General features: G+C 34.2%; 1 protein-coding gene across 2 annotated transcripts in view; it reads left to right on the top strand.

The window, feature by feature from the left end:
• Positions 1-22,399, top strand: part of SLC37A1 (solute carrier family 37 member 1) — a 124,801-nt gene that overhangs the window by 52,764 nt on the left and 49,638 nt on the right. For both annotated transcript variants that reach the window (XM_003763380.4, XM_012544381.3), the window contains exons 6-8: positions 992-1,127; positions 4,494-4,570; positions 12,274-12,440. In XM_003763380.4, the coding sequence (XP_003763428.1) occupies positions 992-1,127; positions 4,494-4,570; positions 12,274-12,440 (380 nt within the window). The remainder of the gene's footprint in view (positions 1-991; positions 1,128-4,493; positions 4,571-12,273; positions 12,441-22,399) is intronic.

Genomic DNA, 22,399 nt, shown 5'->3' with positions numbered 1-22,399 from the left:
CTTCGCATCTTGCTAAAATAACTTGCACTCTGTTTGTACACATGTGTATACATTCAATGCACATATGATTTTCATTCACTTGTTTAGCCCTGTTTTCTCATCCAAAGTATTAGGATGCTCATTAGGATGTTAGATGCTCTTCTAACTGAATTCTACATGTTATTAACCAAATGTTTGTGAGCAGGGGAAAAATTTGATAACCCCTAAAGTTCCATCTCAATTCTAAACTAGGCCAGATACCAAATTCAAGGTAGATTTCTCTTATTTTAGAACTCAAAAAACAATCTATTTGATAAACTTTTCAGTGGGTTTATAGACTAAAGAAAGGATTGGAACTCATTGTGGAATTGTGGAAGTCATCCACAATAGAATTGAACTACATGGCTTTTCCTAGATAGATTGTTTAATCTCTCTTTTGTTTGCATTATTCCAAGCACTTTAAAAGCCTTCCCTTTTTGAAAAGGGTTTAAACACTCTCATTAGTTTTTCTGCTTTCAGGGTGGAACATAAGGTGATAATTTATTCAATAAATAATTTAAGATGGTTTGGTATTCCTTAAGGTTTTTCTGGTAATGTTACTCTGTAGCACATTTGGCAAGCACTAATTAAAGTAAATTGAAGGGAATTAGTTCCCTGGAAATATATTGTGTTGTGTTTCTGTGTCATTATATGCTCCTTTAGTTATGATAGTTAGTATTTTAAAATGTCTATCTGTTATATAAAATTAGCACTAAACGATTATCTCCTATTAAGATATCTATTTTATTTACATATTCATGAAAGTTAATGTTTCACAATTAATTTTCATGGAGAAAGTATCTCATAGCTTACTATCATTTTTTGGTTAATAGAGGTTATGATTTACATCCTTCTTAAAATTTATTGTGTTTCTTAAAAGATCAACTAAAAGTATAAAAATATTTTGAAAATTATTGCTCAGTGGTTTGTCTTATGAATTTTTTTGCCCTCTGCTTCCTCATTTCTTTTTCAGTGGCATAATAGGGGAACGCCTGCCAATTAGATATTATCTAACATTTGGAATGTTTGCCAGTGGAGCCTTTACAACCCTTTTTGGATTGGGGTATTTCTACAATATTCACAATTTTGGTTTCTATGTCATAACTCAGGTAAGGAATTCAGGTTAAATTTGGTACTAGATTATACACATAGGGGTATGCGTATAATACCCTTGTATTATATGCTCTAGTAACTGACAAAAGTGAAGTACTTTAGTTATTCTATAGAATATACATATTCTATAGAATATATACTATGTCTTAGTAGTGTTGGAATTGAAGACAAATGCTGCTTTTAAGTTTCTTGGTTCTATTCTGAAACTAAAATGTTCCACTCAACCTCAAAGATTCTTTTGATTTGGGACATTTGTTCTTCAAGAAACTTCTTTCAAAATGAAGAGGTCCTTGGTAAAGAAGTAATATAGCCAGAGAGGAAAGGTGGAAGTAAAAGTAGACAAACCCTTCTTCTTGAATAAATGATCCCATTGTCTTCTCCAGAAAATTGTCCCCATGTCATCTCTATTCTCTCACTAATTTTCAATCATTACCAGTCCACTGATTAAGCTTCTCTACTGCTTAAAAATCTGTCTATATCTCCCCTCTCTTTCAGTTGATTTCGCCACCCATGTCTCCTTCTCCCTTTTGTGGCTAAACTCCTAGACAGGCTTTCTATCAACAATGAGTCCATTCCTTTTCAATTTACTTGCTTCTTAACTCTTTCAGTGACTTCTGACCTCATCACTCAACCCAACCTGTTTTCTGTAACTTATCAATGATCTTAAATGATCTCTTCTTAATTGCCAGATTTAGTAGCATTTTTCTCAGTCTTCATTCTTTTTAACTAATCTGCAGCCTTGGTTATGGTCCATCACTCCTTGACATTTTTTTCTAAGTTTCATGATACTGCCCTTTCCTGATACTTAATGATGCTCTCCATTCTTCCCTGTTTGAACATTCCTTTTCTATATTCTTTCCTGGGTCATACATTTCTCTTTACCATAGGTCCCCAAAGTTCCATCCTCAGGTTTTCTCTGTTCTTTATACAATTTCATTTTGGTGAATTCATCAGCTCCTGTGCAATCAATTATCATCTCTCTGTAGATGACTCTTAAATTCACTTGTCCAGTCCAACCTTAACTAGGTAGAACAGTAAATAGAAGACTGGTCCTAAAGTCAGGACGTTCTGAATTCAAATTTGACCTCAAAACATACTAGTTTTGATCTTAGGCAAGTCATTTAAGGTCTTTCTCCCTCAGTTTCTTCCCTTGTAAAATGAGAATAATAACAGAACCTACTTCACAAGACTGTTGTGATGATCAATGAGATAATATTTATAAAGTGCTTAACATAGTGCCTGGTACATAGTATACACTTAATAAATGTTTATCCCTTTCTCCTTCTTCCAATATTCAATCTCATATCTCAAATTGCATATTAGACATCTCAAATCGGATGCCCTTTAGACATCTAAAACTCAACATGTCCAAAACAGAAATCATTATGTTTTGCCCAAAATCTTTCCCTCTTCCTAACTTCCTGATTACTATTGAGCTTGCAAGTTCAGTGTTGCCTTCAATTCCTCACTCTTTCATTCTCAATATCCAATCATTTGTCATATGCTGTTTTCTATCTGTGTAATTTCTCTTGTTATGCTCCCTTTTCTCCTCAAATATTGCTACCACTCTGATGCAAATCCTCACTCCAAATCTGGAATAATACAACAGCCTACTAGTCTCCCTGTCTCAAGTTCTGCCCACCTCTCTCCAATTCATCCTCCATTCAACTTAAGAAATATTTGTTTTGGCATCATGGACAAATTACTTTACCTCAACTGCCCCTAGGTAACCTAAATTCTTATCTTTTTTTTTAAGTGAAAGTAGTAAAATCACATTAGACAACCAAAAAAGAAAAAAGGAAAAGAAAAGAAAATCCAACACTATATGTCTGACCCGAAGTGCTGAACTTGGATTCAGGAAGACCTGAATTTGAATCTCACCTCAAGACATTTGCTATAGCTATGTGACCCCACCATGGTCACATGATTACATGGCCAACTACTTACTTTCTTGGCATCAGTACCTGGTCCATAACATGAGGACTTTAGACCATATGCTCACTAAGGAACTTTTATCTTTGAATCTATAATCCAATGACCTTTTTTATATATACATTGATAGGTGTTTGAATGTACATGTAATGTATTTATCCTATGTTCTTAGGTTTTTTTTCTAAAATTGAATAGAAAAATCAGTATTCTTTCAGCTTTTCATTTATATGCTATTTTTGTTGTTTTCAATTCCCAGTTTTTTAGTAAGGAAGATAATTACTACAAACTCTTTGTAGTGTTTCAAACTCAGAAAAGTTGAAAATCACTACTCTTATGTGGAATGATCTTTTTTTGAGCATTTTGATATTTAAGCATCTTGTGATCTAAAAGTTCTTTATTAAATACTGGGCCAAAATTTATGGGGTTCTGCAAAGCAAGATGAATTAACATAGTCCCTGCCTTAAAAATGATGATATTCTAAAACATATTGATACTGATATTGACATTAAGGTCTCAGATATTGCTCTATAGCCAAATAAACCCAAGAGATATAAGCAGTTCCGGGGAATTCTTTTGGGTCAAAAGTATACTGGGATGTGAAGACTGAATTAGCACCCTGGATGCCTTAGAATCAGCCGAGGTCAGGATAAGCAAAAGTCCTTGGTCTTTATTCTTGGTCTTAGGGGTAGAAGTGAAGGGAATGGAGACAGCAATCTCCACACCTCCTTTCTCTTCCTCTCCTGCCAAAAAAGTAACTCTGGCTTGTCTTACTCCACCCTCTAATCCCTCTCACAATTCTCAGCACAGAATGGTGTGAAGGGCCATTTTCCAAGAATATGCTAATAGAGTAGTACCCAATCAGTAATTAGCCTTAAGTGCTGGGTTGTCCGAGTCCAGTGCCTCAACTCAAGAGTTTCAGCCTTTTACACTGGGAGAAGCTTACCTTGTGTGGATTCTAGATATCCTGGAAATGTAAGACACTTTTGATAGCATTTTAATCTTGGCAACAAAAAGAAGCTGATCAAATTATGTTCTCCTAATGAAAAACATTAGGGGAGCAGAAATAAAAACCAAAAGCAAACAAAATTTGTTTCATTTAACATTAAACAAACATTTGTTAAGGTTACTTTGCAATTAACTTACTGAAATTACTAATAAATAAATAAACTTACTGGAAATTAAGCCCAGGGTCCTTTTCAAAAGATAAGAAAGGTTGTCTCAATTTTCGGATTCAGTGATGTGACCAACTAGAAATTCATAAAAAATACAATTGAAATCAAGATTTCTCTGATGCTACATGCAAGAACAAGCTGTCTATTTATCTGTCTATCTATCTATATATGTGTACATTTATCTCCCTTACCCAAATTTAAGAAAAATCGATGATAATCCTATAATAAATCATAAATCATTTTGTTTTTTTTTTCCAGATAGCTAATGGGTTGGTGCAGACCACTGGCTGGCCTAGTGTGGTGACCTGCATTGGTAACTGGTTTGGAAAAGGAAGGTAGTAGAAATAAATGGTATATTATTTATTAAACTCAAATCAATCAAATATTTACCAAATTCTTACTCTGTGTAAAATATTGTGCTAAGTTTTGGGGTGACAAAGACAAAAAAAATAGTCCTTGCTCTCAAGGGGCTTTCCACTGGGGGACATATATAGATTTATAGATGTAAATAAAAAGGTAAAATAATAAGATGGAGGAGGGGGAGAGGAAAGTGATAGAGACTGTCATGCTATAGAAGAGTTTGAGAAAGCCACTGGGGAGGAATCAGGAAAAACTTCATAGATAAGATGAAACTTGAACTAATCTTTAAGGGCACTCCATGTATAAAACTATATAACCAAGTTCATCCAAAGACCAACCTAGGGAGAATAGCATAATATGATTAAGGGTCCTGAAATAGATAAGGAACTACTGAATTAAATTGAATTGGGAGAGATATGATCAAACAAACCTGCACTTCGAGAAAATCAGTTTGATAAGTGAATGCAAAATGGATTGAAGTGAAGAGAGACTTGAGGCAAGAAGGCCAATAAGCAAGCTCTTTTGACATTGAGTAGATGAGAGTCTGTACCAACATTGTGGCAGCTTCAGAAGAAGGGTAGTGCTATACAAGAGATGTATAATTAATTAATAATTGAATCCATGGGAATTGATAAGATCACTACAACTGAAGAGGAAAAGGGAAAAGGATACAGAACAGAGCCTTGGGGGATATACATGCTAATCAGGCATGATTTGGCTTAAAATTTAGCAAAACAAAAAATTGGCACTAAGAAAAAGTGGTCAGACAGGTAGGAGAAACAGGCAAGAGCAATGTAAGGAAAATCTGGAAAACAAAGTATTAAGGGGAAGAAAATGATCAATATAATCAAAGCTTCAAAGGGGTCAAGAAGGATAAAAATCCTTCTGTTGGTTTGGACACTTTAAAAATCAATGAAAATCTTGGAGGAAGTAGCTCTGAGTGGTTGAATGATGCCATTCCTACGAGACTAGAGAAGATAGGGAGAGGAAAAGAAAGTAGAAATAGTGATTATAGATGCTTTCTCAAGGAGATTAGCCATGGAGAGGAGAGATATAATATTATGTGACAGTCTCTTTGAACTGTTCTACCTCAAGTTTCCCTGTACTAGTTTCCCTTATTGTCCTAAGTTTCCCTGAATTGTTCTATCTCAGTTTCCTTAACTATTCTGCCTCAATCCCCTTAGTTGAAAAACCCCTCCTCTGGTCCATTAAAACTGAGGACCATTTGCTCTGAGGTTATAAATTGTCAATGTAAGACACACGAAGAGGGGGAGATAAGACTTCCTGACTCTTAACTCCTTCTGCCCTCAAGAATTTATGACACTACCCCTCTAAAATATTCCAAAAAAAATAAGACTATCCTGGATACCTCATTGACATCTTTACTTCTGTTTATTCAGACATCCTGACTCTGGCTTTTAGTAAGAATTTATAGCTTCCCCCCATCCTTACAGAACCAAATGTGAAGTTTCCCGCTTCTTTCCCCTTCTTTGTTTGAAAAGGTATAAAATGATTTGGGATTGTCCCATTCATCGCTGGATACTTTGAGACAAGAGTCCTGTCCAGTCAATTATACTCTCCAATTAATAAAATATTAAAAACTCTCTAATCTCTATCTTGCCTCAGTTTCTCTGGCATTACAGTAAGATGAAATCTGCTAACAGAAATGGACAGAAAAAGCAAGAATTTTTTGAGGATGGGAAAACATGAGTATGTTTGTAGGTAGGATGGAAGGAACCATAAGATAAAGAAGAAATTGAAAATTAGTGTAAGAGTAGGAATGATAGAGTGGGCAATCTGCTTGAAAAGATGGGTTTTTGGCAAGAAGAAGGTCCCCCTCTTCATGTGAGACAAGAGTGAAGAAGGAGATAGATAATGTTAGAGAGAAGGAAGTATCCCCAAATTAGCCTCAATTTTTTTCAGTTAAATATGAGGCAAGTTTCTGAGCTGAAAGAGTAGAGAGAGGGGAAACCATAGGACATTTGCAAAAGGAAGAAAAATTTGGAAGAGGTGCTCTGCTGAATGGGATAGGGAGTTCTAAAGATTGTCTTGAAGCAGAGAGGATCCAATAAGGCTATAATATGAGAAAAATTTGTAGTGAACCCACTTAGCAATTTAATGATCTTTGTTTTCCAGCTTTGTTCACCAGTATGTGAATAGGAGCAAAGGCAACAGATGGTAGAAATAATTCAAGACTGAGGAGTGGTGATACAAAATTTATAATACCATAGGGAGCCGAGAGACTTGAGAGAACAGGATGGTATAGAAATGAACTGGTTCACTGAGGAATCAAGATGAAGAAGGGAAGAAAGAGTAGCTACTGTAGGGGTGACAGCATAGGAAAGGACTTTGAGGAATCCATTTCTCCATGTAACTTATATAACTTGCTTTCAGTATTTAATTGCTATGATATTTAGAGACTACATGTTTAGCATTAATATTAATTTATTTTCTGTGGTACCTTTCAATAATGTAGTTACCTTGTTTATCTCTTAATCAAGTCTGTTTTTGGTGGGAGGATTTTTTTGTGTGTGAAACTGTCAGTGCTACCCCTGCTTTTATGAGTTCAGCAGAAGCAAATAGAATTTTTTTAGCCTCTTAATCTTAAATGTGTCAATGTTTAAGATACAAATATGTTTCTTATAAACAACATATTGTTAGACTTTGCTTTCTAACCTGCTATACAGAATTTCTATTTTATGGTAGAATACATTGCATTCATTTCATAATTTTTTTTCCTTCATTTTATTTTATCCTATTTTCCCTTCTCTTCAAGGGTAGTGAGGATTATGTTCAACACCATTATTTGAGGTTTTTTACATCCAGATCTATTCTTTTGTCCTTTTCCTCTTTCCCTCATCTAGAACTCAATTTTAATCCTTTCTATCTTTTTAAAATCTCTTCAGGATCTACCCTCCATAATATAAATAATTTTGTTTATGAATAATCCACTTCTTAATTTCCCCTTTTTGTTCCTTCTTATTTCTCTCATTTATCTTATGTTTCCTTAAAGAGTTAATGTTTATCTGCTTCAAAATGTGTTTATAGATGTCTTTGTCTCCTCTGACTTCTTCAGTTAAAAATGAGGTTTAAGTCAGTCAATCAGTAAACATTTCTTATGTGCCTTTTATGTACCAAAGACTGTGCTAAGCATTAGGGATACCAAGAAAAGAAAAAGGCACTCCTTGCTCTGGAGGAACTCTCAACTGAATGAGAAAGACATTGGTAAACAACTATGAATATACAAGATGAATATAGGATAAACAGTAGATAATCAATAGAGGGAAGGCACAAGAATTAAGAGGGATTAGGAAAGGCTTCTTGTGGTATATAGAAATTCAGCTGAGAATTGAAGGAAGCCAGAAAAGCCAGCAGGCAAAGATGAGGAAAGAGTACATCGCATACATGAAAGACTGCCTATGAAAATGCTCAGAGCCCCAAAATGAAATGTCTTACTTGAGAAACAGTATGTTTCTTCTCAAATGAATGTAACAGGATTAAAGAATCCGTGGGATAGTGTAATGTATATTGCTGGAAAGATTGGAAGAAGAGACTACACTATTATTGAAGACTTTGAATTATAATGCCGGAGAAACTGAGCAAGATAGAGATTAGAGAGTATTTAATAATTCATTAAATGGAGAGATATACTGGGACCAATGGATCCATGTTTGGTCCCAGGGTTGAATGAGACTATAGCCTCCAAGAATTCAGCAACAGAGTTCTCAATGACATATATACACATGGCTCAGATGCAGAGGATAGACTGAGTCAGGGGTGGAGTCAGGGTGTTGAGAGTGGGAACAGGACTGATAAGGTGGGGTGAGAGGGGATGGCATAATCAGAGGGAGGCACCCCAGACATGGGGAGAAGCATCTTGATAAGACAGTATCTGATATTCTAATAACTTGGGATGGGGAGAGTCATTCTGATATTCTATCAAGTATTCTGATAAAGAGGGAGGGAGGTTTTGCAGAACTATGAAGCAGGGAAACCAAGGCAGGACTGGGTCAGGATAATTAGGGAAACTGAGTCAGGACAATAAAAGAGAACTGTGTCATAACAGAATGCCAAAAAGAAGATTTCATATGTGATCCTGGATCTGATAGGGGGTCACTGGAGTTCAATAGAGGTAGCATGTACTTTAGAAAAAAGCTAAAGGAAGCATATAATGGACGAAGTTAAGAAAGATTTGTGGCATATAGAGCAAACTGCAGATTGTTGCATCAATATAGGTATTACACAAAGTTGGTAGCAGCATTAGAGAAGAGAATTGGATGTTGCAAAGATGTAATCTATCAGCCTTGGTAACAGATTGAAAGAAAGTAAGAGCTAGGTTGCAAGTAAACTAGATTGGAAGCCCTGGGGACTGGGAAGATGCTATTACCCCCAACCATATTAAGAAAATTTGGAAAAGAAGTGGGTTTCAGAAAACAATAATGAAGTTCATTTTTAGTTATGTTGATTTTCAAATGTCAGTAGGATATTTGATTCAAGACATCTAAGTACATCTAAGACTCACCCATTCCTCCTTAACACTTCCTTATTTGCATATTCTTTTACCTGGATCTCTTGAATGGATTTTCTCCCCTACTTCCCGTCACTTTTTCCCCTTAATATATTACTTCTTCCACTCTTGCTTCCTTTCTTCTATTATTATCATCAAATTATCACAAAATCATTTGCAGGTTTTATTTGGTTTTCTCTATGATCCTTGATAATTTTAGAGTTCTGATAAGAACTTGAATTTACTCCAATTTTAAAACATTTTATTCTTGTTTACTAATTTATATTTGCCAACTCATTTACTTGTTTATGTCTTATCTTTCAAGAGTTTTGCTTAGTTCTGATCTTTTCATCAGGAATGCTTGCAAGTCCTCTGTTTCCTTGAAGATCCATTTTTTTTTTAACTTGAAGGATTATATTCAGTTTTTGTTTTGTTTTGTTTTGTTCTTTTTTTTTCAATTCATGGAACAAAACAAGCATTCTCATAATGCAGTTCAACAAAAAAGAAGATTGCGCATGAAACTACAATTCTGCTGGTTTCTCCTCCCAAGTGTACAACAAAGTTATCATAAATTTCTTTCTCTCCTCCCCTTTTTTTTCCCTGACACCCTGGAGGTGTCTACCTTTAGGCATAAATAGATGTGTGTATATATAAAATAAATGAAAATTATTATACACATATTTCTATTTATTAGTCCTTTCTCTGGATACAGATAACACCTTTCTTCATATATTCCTACCTTCATTTTTTATTTGTATATTTATAATAGTCAAAATGACTTAGTTACTAAAGTTATTCTTAAAACAATAATGTTTTCACTATCTACAATGTTCTCTTGGTTCTGCTCACTTTATTTTTCATTATTTCATGCTATTATTTTTCCATGCCTTTCTAAGATCATTGATCTCACCATTTCTTAAAGCACAGTGTTATTCCATCACAACTAGACACCCTGCAATTTCCTACAATTTCAAGGAATCTCTGTAATTTCCATCTCTTTACCACCACAAAGAAAGCTGCTATAAAGATCCCATTCACATTCAAATTTTTTTTGAATTACTATTTTTGACTTGCTCTCCATCTTGTTTTTATTCACTAGTTTCTTTCTCAACATGTATTTTTATTCTATCCCTGTTACCCTATCTTCTTCTTTTGACTTTATTTTAATTTTCCTTGTAGTCTTATAAAATTACTAACTTATATTTGATCTTTTCTAATTTTCAAAAAATCTGTTGTTTGGATAAGGTTTATTTTTAACCTATTGTGCTAAACTATGAGTTATATTTCTGAGTCTTTTCTCCTACACTTTCATTTCTTTTCCAATTCTTTCTCTCAATGCCCTAATTTCATTTATAAGATAATTTTAATTATTTAAAAAAAATTCTTCCTCAGTTATTTCTACAATTGTAGTGAAACATGGCCAAACTGTGTTTTTCATTGAGGCTTTACTTTGTGATGTTTTGAGGTCATTCTCTTCTTGATTTATGAATAGTATGACCCATTCTCATTGTGTAAGTTGGTTTTGATCTTCTTGCTTACTTATTCTTCTATCTTTATTTTCATACTTAGGATTTTGCACTAAAGTCAGACTGTGAATTTCTGGAAGGAATGTCAAAGGCTTACTTGGTTCTATTTTCTTTTACCTTAAGTCTTGCTGTTTTTTTTTTTAAATCTAATTACTAATTGTTGCATTCTTCAAGGATATCAAATGAAGTCCAAATTTGTGCATCTCCAAGCTTTTAATGCACCTCACAGTAGATGTTGGTAAACAAAATGTAATTATCTTTATGGCAATCTTTTTACCAGTATTCTTCTTTGATATAAATTAACTAGATGTCAAAAAAAAAAGTAGTGTCTCTTGGAAGTTTCAAAAGTTTACTTGCTGATTATATGATGATCAATTTTGATGGACATGGGTCTTTTCAACAATGGGATGATTCAGGTCATTCCAAAAGTTTTGTGATGAAGAGTCATCTGCACTCAGAGAGAAGATTGTGGAAACTGAGTGTGAATCACAACATAGCATTTTCATTCTTTTAGCTATTGTTTGCTTGCATTTTGTTTTCTTTCTCATTTTTTTCCTTTTTGATCTAATTTTTCTTGTGCAGCATGATAATTGTAGAAATATGTATAGAAGAATTGAACATTTAACATATTGAAATACTTGCCATCTAGCAGGGAAGATGGGAAGGAGGGAGAGAAAAAATTTGGAAAACAAGATTTTGCAAGGGTAAATGTTGAAAATTATCCATACATATATTTTTAAAATAAAAAGCTTTAATAAAAAGAAAGAAAAGTTACTTGGGTATCCAAGAAGGTCTTATAAGTCACCTTTCCACTTAGTTCCTTAGTTTCCTTTATATGCCAAAGATAAGTCCCTCTTTCTCAAGGCTTCCCTATTCCTTCTTAATCCAATGCTTTCTCTCTATTAATTATTTCTTATTTATCCTCTATGTAGCTTGTTTGCATATATCTGTTTGTTGTGAGATTATGAATTAAATTGTATATTTCTTGCAAATAGGGACTTTCTTTTGCCTTTTTGTATACCCATGGCTTAGCACAGTATCTGGCATTAGGTCCTTGAGGCTTATTGATGAATTAATTGCCACTTCCTTTTGTCTTTATTTGTCTATTATTTGTAGTGATAATGTAAATATCAATATGATTCCATTCCTCTCTGAGCACCCTTTTTGTTCCTATCTCTCAACATTCTGCCACTATCCCGGCAGAAGCTAAAGGGGGTTATACAGGATTTGTTTTCTGTGTTGCAAAGAAAAAGAATTTATCACTTAGTCTTGGTGATCACCATCAGCTTACTGAAAATTTCAATTAGTAATTTTTTTTAACAAAAGCTATAATTATATTCTAAGCTTCATTAAAAACATTTTAGCCAGCATTCCTTTATCTTTGCTAATTGTAATATAAATACATTTCTAATTGAACAGTAGCTTTGGTCAGTCCTGAGAAACCTACATTGTTGCATTTGTTTAGTACTTTTTATACCTGTATGTTTTATGAAATTGAATGCAGGATTTTTCTTTGGATAACTCACACAAATACCATATGTCTTGTCAAAATAAATGTATGTATTTGTAATATATTGTTTTCCTTTTTTCTTTTAAGAAAAGCAGTAACCATCTTGCTTTTTTGTTTGTTTGTTTTCTCTTTCAGGAGAGGCTTAATTATGGGCATATGGAATTCTCACACCTCTGTGGGGAATATCTTAGGATCTTTGATTGCTGGCTATTGGGTGTCTACCTGTTGGGGACTTTCATTTGTAGTACCTGGTATCATCATTGCTTCAATGGGGACAGTGTGTTTTCTCTTTCTTATTGAACGTAAGTATAGAGTTCCATGAAATATAAATTGTGCAAGGAAGCACTTTGTAAGTCTAGTCATAGTTCAATTTTATTTGTAAGTTTTCTTTTGATGGTTCTTCATCCTGGTCATGCCTTTGTCTCCCAAAAGCCTCTATTCTAAATCCTCTTCTCTTCTTTTTCTGTGCTATATTTCTTGGCTATATCCCTCATCAACTACCATGTCTTTAGTTATCATCTTTCTGCAGATGATTCTCTGATCTATATATCTAATACTTACCTTCCTTCTGAGCTAATGTTAAGGTATCATCAGTTGCCTTATGGACATCTTTAATTGTTTGTCCCATAGTATTTAAATCTTAACATGGCCAAAACAGAAATTATCTCATCTCCAAAATCTTACCTTCTTCTGAACTTTCCTTTTACAGTCAAAAGAACCATAATATCCCATTCACCCTGAAAGTCAGCCTCAACTTCTCATTCTTAATTCCTCCTATAGAACAATCTCTTACCAAAAACTTTCATTTTGACCTTCATGACTTCGTTAATATGTACCCTTTTCTTCACTTATACCACCACCATCTAGTACTAATCTCACTACCTAGTGCTTGAAAGTTTTATAGCAGCCTTCTGGGTTCATCTTCTTGCTTCAGTTCTTTTCATTCTATTCTATCCTTTATCTGGCTGCCAAAGTGAATTTCTTAAACCACAAAGCTGAGCATGTCACTTCCTTGCTCAATAATCTCAACTGATTCCTTTTTACTGCCAAGATCAAATATAAAATCTTCTGTTTGACTTTTAAAGCTTCATTAAAAGCTTTATGAAGCCTAGTCCCTTCCTATCTTTTGACTCTTCTTACACATAATTTTCCCTCACATACTTTAATATCTAACTATGGTGACCTGCTTGCAAATTATTAAACACAACAATCCTTCTCCTGACTTTGTGCATTTTCACTTGCTGTCCCTTTTTGCTTCCCCACAATATTATCTTTTCTCAACTCACTTTCTAGCTCTTATGGTACTTTCAAGACTCAGATGGGATCTCAATTTCCCAAGAAGCTTTCCCTGTTGCCTCCTTTGCCCTTCCCTCTGGGATTGCAGTTATTTTTCATTAGTACAATTAACGTAGTTACATTATTCAGAGTCACACTACATATTTCTATTAGTCTGGGACTAATCATCATATTTTATATAATGATAACTTTCAATAGTATTAATTTGAGTACATTTGGGTACTGTAGGAGATTCATTATTTGCAGTAATTGAAATCTATATAGATTTCTGTGAAGGTTTTCTGGAGGCAGCCTTAGTCTCAGTTGAAATAAATAATTACTCCAAAATCCAGCCAGCTGGTAAAAATGCAAACGTTTATTTCTCCTTCCAAAATAGCCTGGTTAGTTGAGGCCTAACTCTCTGCTTGAGCTCTTGCAGCTTTGTCCTTGGCTTCTGCCTCTGCTTTCTTCAGCCTCTGCTTTCTTCAGCCTCCAGCCAGCACCAAGTTGGAAGATGCAATGGATCTCTCTTGCCTCGAAGATAGGGCTTGTAGGCTTTCTTCCAGAGTCTCTCTCTCCTAAGTCCCACAAGAGGAACTAAACCCCAAGCTTCAAAAGCTCCCTATAAATGTGATCTCCCAAAGGTTAACTCCGCCTTCTGGAGGGAGAGTGATTCTGGGTTATCTCCCAGAGTGCTCTCTGGCCATAAGGGAGGTGTGAATTCGTGCTAAGCCCTATTAAGCCCTGCATCCTCCCACACGTGTGAACTCCATTGAGTACTTAGATACTTATGAGCTCTCTAAAGGTGTGAACACAAGCATTGTTCAATCAGTTCCACTTAGTACCTTATTTCAAGTTCTGGCCCAAAATAACTCTAAGATTAAATCAACTCCAATGGCTTAACACTTTGTAAAGATTCCAACAGATTTCCAATTTTTTAATACTTTAGATATACTTTAGATATCTTGTATGTACATATATTGCATATTGTCTCTTCTCTTAATATATGAGTTCATTGAGGGCAAGTATTGTGTTCTTGCTTTCTTTGTCTAGTCAATACTTAACTCGGTGCCTAAATGCTAACTGGTTGATTTCCATAGTACTACTCACAAAGAGCACATAGTAACCTTATTGTTTCTCCTACTTCTATTGGGCAAATTTTTCCTTACCTATTTGCAGACTTCAGATTTCCTCCAAAAGCAAGTGAAAACATTGAACAGATAAGTGATAGAGCTTTAATGATATCTTTACAAGGAAAATAACCAGAAAGGATGAGTAGATGTAAATTTGCTTTCCTTCTTGTGAATCACCTTAAGCCTAAGTATTTTGTTTCTATTTTTATTCATCATCTAGCAGGCAAATCTAAGGAAATGTAATTGGCAAATATTAAGTATTACTAAATATTCATTGCTCTCTATATACTGAAGTTTTTTTTTACTGTTTTCATATCATTAAGGGTAGCCAAACTGATATTCCTTTACTCTGTGATGATCAAGGTAACCTTCCAGCCTCTCCTTCATGACCACAGGAGCCTCTCCTCGTTTTATGTTCTGCCCTTTCCAAACTCCATGCGTATAACATTTTTCATATTTCATGAATCTCACATTTTGGTTGCCTTATTGCTAAGTGAAATTATATTATACACTTACTACTTTCTAAGATGTATAGTATCATAGACTTAAAATGCAGAGCATACCAGATGATCTGATCGTAAGCTGTTTGAGGTCAGGGACTGTCTTATTACTGAAAGGAGTAGATATTGAATTTTATCTTCAATCAACTCTGTGTGGTAACTTCACTACTTCATATCATTCTCCCCCTCCCCCCGGGGGCAATTGGGGTTAAGCGACTTGCCCAGGGTCACACAGCTAGGACTAGTGTTAAATGTCTGAGACCAGATTTGAATTTAGATCTTCCTGACTTCAGGGTTGGTGCTCTATCCACTGTGCCACCTAGCTGCCCCTTTCATATCATTTTTTAGGTTTTGTTGTTTGGATTAATGGTTTCATTGCCATATGGAACTTCTAGGGAGGAAATTCTCTCTACCAATGTAGATCAGCCTTTATTCTGCAATTTATAGACTTGAGAACTGAAAAAAAGACTGAAAGATTAACTGACTTGCCCAAGATCATACAGTCAATATGTATCAAAGCTAGGTCTGGAGTCCTGATGCTAAAGCAGACTTTCTATTCATTACATCAGTAGGTCTGAAACTTTTGTTCTCAGTATATACTATTAAAAATTATTGAGTATCTGTCAAGAGTTTTTGTTTATGTGGGTTACATTTATGGATATTTACCATTAAAAAATCAAAACTAATTCTGTATTTGTTAGACCCTCAGAAAGGGCTTCAAAGACTGCGAGGATTCTCTAAATCACACTTTTGATAACCATTGCAATATAGCACCCTGATGCTTATTTTGAAAATGAGTTTAGTGATAGTAGTAACTTAACTATTTGTTGTATTTTTTATTATATATACATGAAATACACTTAATTAAAAATAAAAATAAGAATATGGAAAAGTATACCACTTTCTCCCACACTGAAATTTCAAAAGATGCATCTAACTCCATACTATCATTCACATACAGACATGTTGGTAATTCCATATTCTGATTATTCCAATAATACTGAGGCAGATATAGATAGATAGATACACACACACACACACACATTGATAATTCCATAATACTTCCAGGAGACACAGGTAATATCAAATGCAACTAGAAAGCTTCCTACTGACTACTGCAAATGAGAATTGATCAAGAATAAAAACTCCCTTGTTCAGTAATATTCCTTAGTGTTTCAGAAGAACTGAAATATATTTCTAATTAAACTGACAAATGAAACTTGTATCCACTGTACAAGTTCTGAGCTTATTTCTCAGGCTCTAATCTATGGTATGTGTACTTGAATATTATATTTTTTCAATCACAAAATAACTGATTCTGAAAAGAACAGAAATAATGAATTATTTTTGTAGTTGTGCTTAAATTTAAGATTTTTTATCAGCTATTACTATATTAACTAGGTATTGTAAAGAGATTCTTTATATCTTACAAAAAAAAAAAATTCCTGGTTCCTACTTGCTCTTAAGAAGCTTACCATTCAACTAAGGAAACCGAACACAAAGTATAAAATAATTTTTAAAAGTTTATAGAGGAATGTATCTACATTAGAAATTGGTTATATACTGTAGCAGTTCAGTTTTGTGCTGCTTCTAAGTAAATGCTACAATTTTAAAATAAGGTGTTTTTGAAAGGGAAAAAATACACTTTATATTGTTATTGTTTAATTGTTCAATCATCTCCAACTCCTTGTGACCCCATAGACCATGGCACATCAGGCCATTCTGTCCTCTGCTGTCGCTGTTCAAGTCTGTCCAAGATCATGTTGTTTCTTTTTTTTTTCATAGTTTCTATAATACCTCATCATCTCCCATTCCCTTTTCCTTTTGCTTTCAGTCTTTCACAGCATCAAGGTCTTTTCCAATGAGTCCTGTCTTCTTATTATATGACCAAAAAAGCTTCACCTTCAATAGTTGACCTTCCAGTGAATATACTGAATTAATTTTTTTTAAGGTTGACTGATTTGCTCTCCTTGCTTATTCAAGGGACTCTCAAAAGTTTTTTCCAACACCACAAGCTGAAAGCATCAATTCTATGACATTCAGCTTTTTTTATAGTCCATCTCTCATAACCATGCACTGCTACTAAAAACTATAGCTCTAATTACACAGAACTTTGTTGGCATGGTGATGTCTGGTTTTTAGTATACTGTCCAGATTTTCCATAGCTTTCCTTCCAAGGAGCAAGCATCTTTTAATTTCATAACTATAGTCACCATCTGCTGTAATCTTTGAGTCCAAGAATATAACATATTATAGTGCTTCCATTTCTTCTCACTCTATTTTCCAGAAAGTGATAGACCAGTTGCCAAGATCTTAGTTTTTGTGATGTTAAGCTTCAACCAGCTTTTACATTCTCCTCTACTTTTGTCAAGAGGCTTCTTAATTCTTATTCACTTTCTGCCCTTCAGAGTAGCATATCTGAGATATGCATTCTTAATTCCAACTTCTGGTTTGTCCAGCCTGGCATTTTGCATGGCATACTCTACATATAATTTAAAGGTTGACAATATACTGCTTTGTTATTCTCCTTTTCCAATCTTAAATCAATTAATAGTTCCATGTTCAGTTGCTTTTTAACACACTTACCAGTTCCTTAGAAAATAAGATGATCTAGTATTCCCATCTCTTTAAGAACTTACCCCAATTTATTGTGTTCTCTATAATATAGTGAATGAAGCAGAAATAGTTTTTTTTTTTTTTCCTGGAACTCCCTTGATTTCTTGATAATCCAGAGAATGTTAGCAAAATGGTCTTTAGTTCTTTTACCTCTTTAAAAACCAGCCTAACTTGCAAAATCTTAAGCATAATTAAATGAGTTGTAAAATTAGCACAATTTCAGTTTCTTTCAATATTTTCAAAAAATAATTTCAATATTCTTTTCTGTTGTCCACTCTTTAGGACTGGGAAATAAACCGATCTTTTTTCAAAATCAAGTGACCAAATTTGCTGGCTTATTGAGTACAAAACTTTAACTGCATATTTTTTTTTTTTTTAGAATTTTAAATAGCTCAGGTAGAGTTCTCTCATTTTCACTAGCTTTATTGGTAGCAGTGCTTCCTAAGGCACTCTTGACTTCATTCTCCAGGATGTCTGACTTTTAAAATCAGTAACCATATTATCTTAGTTATCTGAAATGTTAAGATCTTTCTTTTATGGTGATTTTGTGTATGCTCATCATTTCTTTTTAATCTCTTCTGTTTCTACATTTTTGTCTTTTGTCATATCTATTTTTGCATTACATGTTCCTTTGATATCTCTAATTTTCTTAAAGAGGTTTATTGTCTTTCTGATTCTCCTGTTTTCTTCTATTTCACGTAAGAAAACCTTTTCTCTACCTGTTATTCCATGGAATTCTGCATTCAGTTGACGATATCTTTCCATTTCTCCTTTCCCTTTTCCTTTCATTCTTTCCTCAAATATTTGTAAAACTTCATAAGACAACCATTTTGATGTCTTGTCCTTCTTTGGGGGGGGGGGGGGGATTTTTTTTATTTTTGCAAATTCCTTTGTCCATAGTTCTTCAGGCACTCTCATCTACTTTTTCCTTTATTCATAGTTCTTCAGGCACTCTCATCTACTTTTATTTGTTCCTTAAATCTATTTTTCACTTCCACTTCATCTTCATAAAGAATGTTTTTTGGATCATTCCTATATGGTCTGATGGTTTTCCTTACTTTCTTGAATTTGTCTGAATTTTTCAACAAGAAACTCTTGATCAGAGCCACAATAGGGCAGTGGCATCACTATGGTGGAGTTTTTATAAGCATCAAGAAATAATTATACAGACTTTCCATATAATACATATATGTATGTAATTACATCATAAAAGGTTGTTTTTAAATATTATGTTCAACAAATACCAATGTTTTATTCATTTTGCAGGTACAAAATAATTCTCTTAATAATTCCATTGTCCTTTTCTGACCAAAAGCAAAATAACAAATCACACTTAGTTTTTGTATAAGCCAGATTCAGAAGAGAAATTGCAGTTTTTGGATCCATATTGTAATTAAGGGATTTAAAAAAAAAAAACCTACCTTCTATCTTTCATATACCTTTAAATGGGTTAATTTAGAGCCGCTTGGAACTCACTGATTCACTTCTTCCTAAAAAGGTAAAATTTCCTTTCTAAAATTAACAGTATTATTTTTAAAAAATTATAACCAGGTCTTTAAATATTTATAATGATTTTCCTTTTGAAAAATTATCCTTTTGGGTCTTAAAAGAATTATATGCAAATGAACTTAATAACATCTCAGCCTCTGGGGTGTAGGTTCAGAATTTGGGTCATTTCCTACAGAGCATTGTTCCTGTGAAGTTCATATTCAAAGATAACATTTCTCTGCCAGATGAGTCCTTCTCTGGCATTGACAGTGTGCTGACTATAAAATCCAGATTAGGCTCTGAATCCCAGGTTCCTATGGCTTTCCCAAGTTTTCAAAAGCTGAAGAGGGTCACTACAGTCTCTTTCACCTTAAAGGAAAAAGAACGGAGTCCAAGGACTGAGGTCTGTTTCTAAGGCCCATATTATTTCAGTAGGGAGAAGACCTCCATGAAGTCTCTTTTCTTATGGGATAATATCCCATGGATCACAATGAACAAAAGAACCAAATGAAGCAAAAAAGTAATGGACTGAATATGAAAACCAGTCAAAGAGCCTCTTCAACAGGTGGTTTGCCAACTCGAACCAGTTAAAGAATCTTCATATATGATCCAGTTTCTCTAAAGAACTTCCATTCCATTTCTTTACAACTCTCACCAGAAGCAAAATCCTTAGCTCCTCCATGTGGAGAGGTTGTATCAGTAAAGCAAGCTCATGGAATTCCACACCATTCCATACCAGAGTCCAGTTAGATATAATTAAAATTTTTACAGGAAAAGTTAACCCATAAAAATTGAATAAATCAAGAATGAAATTCTAGTTTCAATAAGGGAGGGAAAGTGGGGCAGAAAAATCTACTCTTGCATTTTAGACAAATCTGTAAGATATATATTTTTTAATTTATGCACAAGTATTTTGCTCAAAGAGAGAGCTTCTTAGTTGGCAGAGTTTCTCCTTCTGAATCAGAAAAACTTCCTACCCATGGAATTTTTGGCTTACTCTTTATAGCAATTATAAAGCAAAAGTAAAAATTCTACACACACAAAAAAGGAGAATTAAAGAAAACATAAATATAATTATATGTTCATAGTTTCTGGTGTATCAGATACAACAGTTGTACTGCTAATTACAACACACCCTTGGAGAAGGATCTGACTTGCTAGAAAATTAAGGCTAGGTGGCACAGTACCTGGAGTCAGAAGGACTAGTGTTCAAAGTGTGCCTCAGATATTTACTAGCTATGTGACTCTGAGCAAGGTACTTAAAACCTATTTGCCTCAGTTTTCTCATCTGTAAAATGAGCTGGAGAAGGAAATGGCAAATCACTTTAATATCTTTGCCAAGAAAACCCCAATTGGGATAATGAAGAATAGGACATGATTAAACAACTTAATAATGACAATCTCTTGACCAAGTTTAGTTGTTCTAGCTACTAGATGGTAAACTCTTTGAGAACAGGGATTATCTATTTCCCCTTTCTGTATTAACACAGTGCCAGGTATTAATAGGTGTTTAACAAATATTTATTGACTGAATGATAGTAATTCTCAATTTATTGGGTTCTTAATAAACTAAAGAAAACTTCCTCTCTGAATTTGGTTAATAAGACATTTTCACTTTTATTTTGATCAACAATAAGTAAGATGTTTCCATTGTTGGCATAATAAATTTCATCTATTGATTGATTTTATTTTCTGTTTTCTCAGTGCTTCTCTTAAATTAAGATTTCTATTCAAGGGAAACTGGGTTTTTAATTCAAGTACTCCAACTGAGTATACATTAATTCCTAATTCTTTACGACAAACTGAATTCTTAGTCCACTATTCTTCCATAAAGCAGAGTATTTGAAAGGGCCATATGGAATTCCATAGCAAATTTTGATTCAAAAGATATATATATATATATATATATATATATATATCACAATATGAATACATAAATATATATCCTATAATAATAGTGTTGAAGGAGGATTCTGGGAAGATGGTGGAGTAGGTCAGAAAATTCCAAGCTCTCCAAATTTCCCCCACAAATGAGACAAAATGCAGCTTTTGATAAATATAGGGTAGTTAAAAACAAATAAAAGTTGGGGCAGAACAAAAGTCCTCCTCCTCTGACAATTGGAGACCTGAAGAAAGATTCCAGGACTAAGGTTTGGCCTGTTCAAAGTTTGAACACCTCCAATGTAGTTCTACTGAAACAGCTAGAAATGAGTCCTGGGGCTACCTGGATGGAGAGATAGCCTCAAGCCCAACCATAGGAATTTTCACCTTCCAGACAGTTTGGGAAGTATCTGAATCAGAGAAAACTGAAGGAATCTCTATTGATAAGGAATACTAGGCGTGACTGTGCTTTTAAGAAGGATTTCTGGGTGAGAAGGAACCCAGCAGTGGGGCAGAAATACTGCTGGCTGTGGGCGCATACAAGAAGGTGGAGTTTTTGGTTTTCAGTTCCAGATCAGAGGGGAAAACTGAAGGACACCAAAATGTACCACCTCTATACCCTAGGACTAGAGGTGATCACACCAACAGTCTGTTTAAAAAATTTTTTTTAATGATCAGGCAAAGGAGAAAGAATCCAATAATAGAAAGTTACTATGGGAACATCTTCAGAGGAGAATACTGAAGTGTAAAAAAAAATTGTCTCTGCTATCCCAAAGAGTAATATCAAATGGTTATTTGCTTTAAAAAAATTCATAGAAGAATTAAAAAAAAAAAAAACCTTAAAAATCAAACGAGAGAAAAAACAGGAGGATGAAGAAGAAAAAGAAGAGGAAGAGGAGAATCATCTTAAGGAATCCTAGGAAAGCCAGTGTAATTAATTATAAAATACCAAGAAATAATGAAATAAAATATAAGGAATGGGGGGGGGGGGGGAAAGTTATTCTGAAGTATTAGAAAAAGTGGGGAAAGCAGAAATTGGAAAAACCAACTGATCACAACTGAAAGAGCTCCTATGAGGAAAATCTATAAGAACATCATAACCAAATTCTGAAACCACTAGGTCAATAAGAAAATATTACAAATACCAAGAAAAAAACAATTCAAATACAATGGAGCCTCAATTGAAATCCAACAAGATCTTGGCAGCAGTTACATGAAAAGAAAACAGATCTTGAAACACTATATCTAGAAGAAGAAAAGGACTAGGGCTGTGGCCAAAAAATATCATACCCAGCACACCCATACCATACCCAACTACTATATTTTAAACATAATCCTTAATTGGGGTGGGGGGGAATTCACATTCAA

The sequence above is a fragment of the Sarcophilus harrisii genome, chromosome 3 (genome assembly GCF_902635505.1).
Source record: "Sarcophilus harrisii chromosome 3, mSarHar1.11, whole genome shotgun sequence".
Classification (NCBI taxonomy): domain Eukaryota; kingdom Metazoa; phylum Chordata; class Mammalia; order Dasyuromorphia; family Dasyuridae; genus Sarcophilus; species Sarcophilus harrisii.
Note: the sequence above shows the minus strand (reverse complement) of the source record. Positions and strands in the feature narration are given on the sequence as shown.